At 38.5% G+C, this 2,738-nt stretch overlaps 1 protein-coding gene across 1 annotated transcript; it reads right to left on the bottom strand.

Annotated features, from left to right (window-relative positions):
- Positions 1 to 424: 424 nt before the first annotated feature.
- Positions 425 to 1,793, bottom strand: LOC142542001 (uncharacterized). Its single transcript, XM_075648447.1, has 3 exons — positions 1,425 to 1,793; positions 947 to 1,324; positions 425 to 850 (listed from the first exon to the last, which is right to left on the bottom strand). Exons 1-3 carry the CDS (start codon positions 1,791 to 1,793, stop codon positions 425 to 427), a joined length of 1,173 nt encoding a protein of 390 aa, XP_075504562.1.
- Positions 1,794 to 2,738: the final 945 nt, after the last annotated feature.

Below are 2,738 nucleotides of genomic sequence, written 5' to 3'. Positions count from 1 at the left end.
AGCTTATCTTCCTCATCACCTGTCAAGGAAGAGGAAACAATTACTGGCAGTTTATCTTCTTCCTTCAAAAATAAATATTTTAAATGAGGAGTAAGTGGTTTGAGTTCGAGGAATGGGGGTTTTTCTATGGAAGGTTTAAGTGATTTTGGTATATGTCCAAGCTCCCCAATCTTCGAATTCACCGATCTTGGCAAAGGCTTTGATCCCTCCAAGTAGTTCATACATTCCTCCACCTCATCTCTGCTGGATTCCGTGGACTTTGGGTTAACAAAAAGCTTTTCCTGTGGGTCTTCAATCAAAGTATCCTGCACACTACACTCAACAATATCATCAATAGTATCTATCCTATAACAATCAGAAGATCCAGGATATTTCATACTACGAAAAAAATTAAAAGTTATCTTCTCATCATTCAACCTCAACACTAATCACCTTTTTGCACATCTATGAGAGCTCTTCCAGTAGCTAAGAAAGGACGATCTAAAATAAGGGGGATCTCACGATCCTCCTCCATGTCTAGCACAACAAAATCAACTGGAAATATAAATTTATCAACTTTAACCAAAACATCCTCTATAACCCCTCTAGGATATTTAATAGACCTATCAGCAAGTTGAAGGAAAATAGTGGTTGGTCTAACTTCTCCAATCCCCAATTTCTCAAAGCAGGAATAAGGCATAAGATTTATGCTAGGACCAAGATCACACAATGCTTTGTTAAAATTAGAATTACCTATAGTGCAAGGAATGGGGAAACTACCTGGATCCTTAAGCTTTGGAGGTAGTTTATTTTGCAGAATAGTTGAACATTCCTCAGAAAGCTTAACAGTTTCAAAATCAACAAGTTTCCTCTTTTTAGTCAAAATATCTTTCAAGAATTTAACATAAGAAGGCATTTGAGCCAAAGCCTCTACAAAAGGGATATTTATGTGCAATTTCTTAAAAACTTCAAGAAATTTCGAAAATTGTTGATCCAATTGTAGTTGCCTTGCTCTTTGAGGAAAAAGAAGTGTATTAATATCAATATTATCATTAGAATCAAATTCCTTACCTTTCTTACCTCTCTTTCTTGTAGGGGTGGTGTGAGTGTTCTGTTCCTTAACATCTTCTGTCTTTGATTCCACTCCATCATTCTTTGCCTCCATATCTGTAGAATTCTGACTCTTTGGTTCCTCTTCCTCGGCCTTGATCACTGTACTCACTGCATTCACTCCTTTCAGATTTTTCTCAGTATCACTTGGTAGTGTTCCAAGGGGTCGATTTGCTAATTGATTGGCTATTTGACCCGTTTGAGCATCCAACCTTCGTAAGATAGCATCATGATTCTGCAGTCTCGTCTCAATTCCCACAAATATGTTTCATCATAAAATCCTCATAAATTGGTCGTTGATCTTCTTGCTTGAATCCTGGAGGTGCTGCAGGTACCAATAATCCTTGTTGTCTCACTTGTTGAGGAATGGGCAGTGGAGGAATATGTGTTGGATTAAGGGAATTCTCCGTATTCTTCCAAGACAAATTAGGGTGATGCTTCCATCCTGAATTGTATGTGGAACTGTATGAATTTGATTGTTGTCTCCATTGATTCCCCACAAAATTCACCGTTTCTTCATCAAAAATGGGTTGTTCCTCGATGAATATTCCTTGGACTTGATTTGCTTGATTTGATTGCAGCTGAGAGAATTGATGGGCCAACCCATCAATCTTAGCAGTAAGTGCATTCAACACATCCATTTCAAGAACTCCATCCTTCTTTTCTCGTTTAATATCTGGCCAACCCGCACTATTTTCAGCCATATTTGAAATTATTTCCAGTGCAACTCGTGGAGTCTTCCTGTATAAGCTACCATTGGCTGCCGCATCTAGCATGGAACACAACGGAAGGATCAACTCCGTTATAGAAAATCTGAACTTGTTCAGATGAAGAGAAACCGTGTTGAGGACACCTCCTCAACATCTTTCTAAATCTTCCCCAAGCTGTACGTAGTGTCTCCCCCTCCTTCTGGCGAAAAGATGAAATATCCATACGCAGTTGTGCTAGCTTGGTGGGTTGAAAATATTGATCCATGAACATTTCCACCAAACCATTCCATGTAGTAATAGAGCCAGCTGGTAGATCTCTAAGCCATTCTGCTGCTTCACCATGCAAAGAGAAAGGGAATAGTCTCAATCTTATGGCATCCGTGCTCACTCCATTGAATTTGATTGTGTCACAAATAGATAGAAATCCCTCCAGATGTACATTAGGATCCTCGGTCTGCGATCCTTCAAATCTCAGTTGATATTGTATCATTTGAATGATGGATGGCTTCAACTCAAAATTATTTGCTTCCACAGTAGGACGACTAATGCTTGAACCATAACCTCCAGTAGTTTGTCTAGTAAGATCATAGACAGTGCGATCATCCTCCTCGTTCTCCATTGCTTCAATCCCTGCTGTTTCAACTTTATCCTCTTGTTTTAATTGTTCTTCCACGTCAAAGTCTGAGGATTTCTCCCTTTGTGCTCTACGTCTCCGTCGAAAAGTATTCTCAATCTCTGGATCAAATGGCTCCAATTTTGTCCTTCTTTTAGCACGGCTCATGCACAGTAAAATAATTCCTGAAAATAAATAAACAAAATTTAAACGTACAAATATGCGTAAAATCAACAAAATTAAATAAAAACCTAATCTCAAAAAATAATAAATCCTAATATTAAACAATTCAATCCCCGGCAACGGCGTCAAAAACTTGACCGATG

The sequence above is a fragment of the Primulina tabacum genome, chromosome 4 (genome assembly GCF_025594145.1).
Source record: "Primulina tabacum isolate GXHZ01 chromosome 4, ASM2559414v2, whole genome shotgun sequence".
NCBI lineage: Eukaryota > Viridiplantae > Streptophyta > Magnoliopsida > Lamiales > Gesneriaceae > Primulina > Primulina tabacum.
This window is presented reverse-complemented; position numbering and strand designations above follow the sequence as displayed.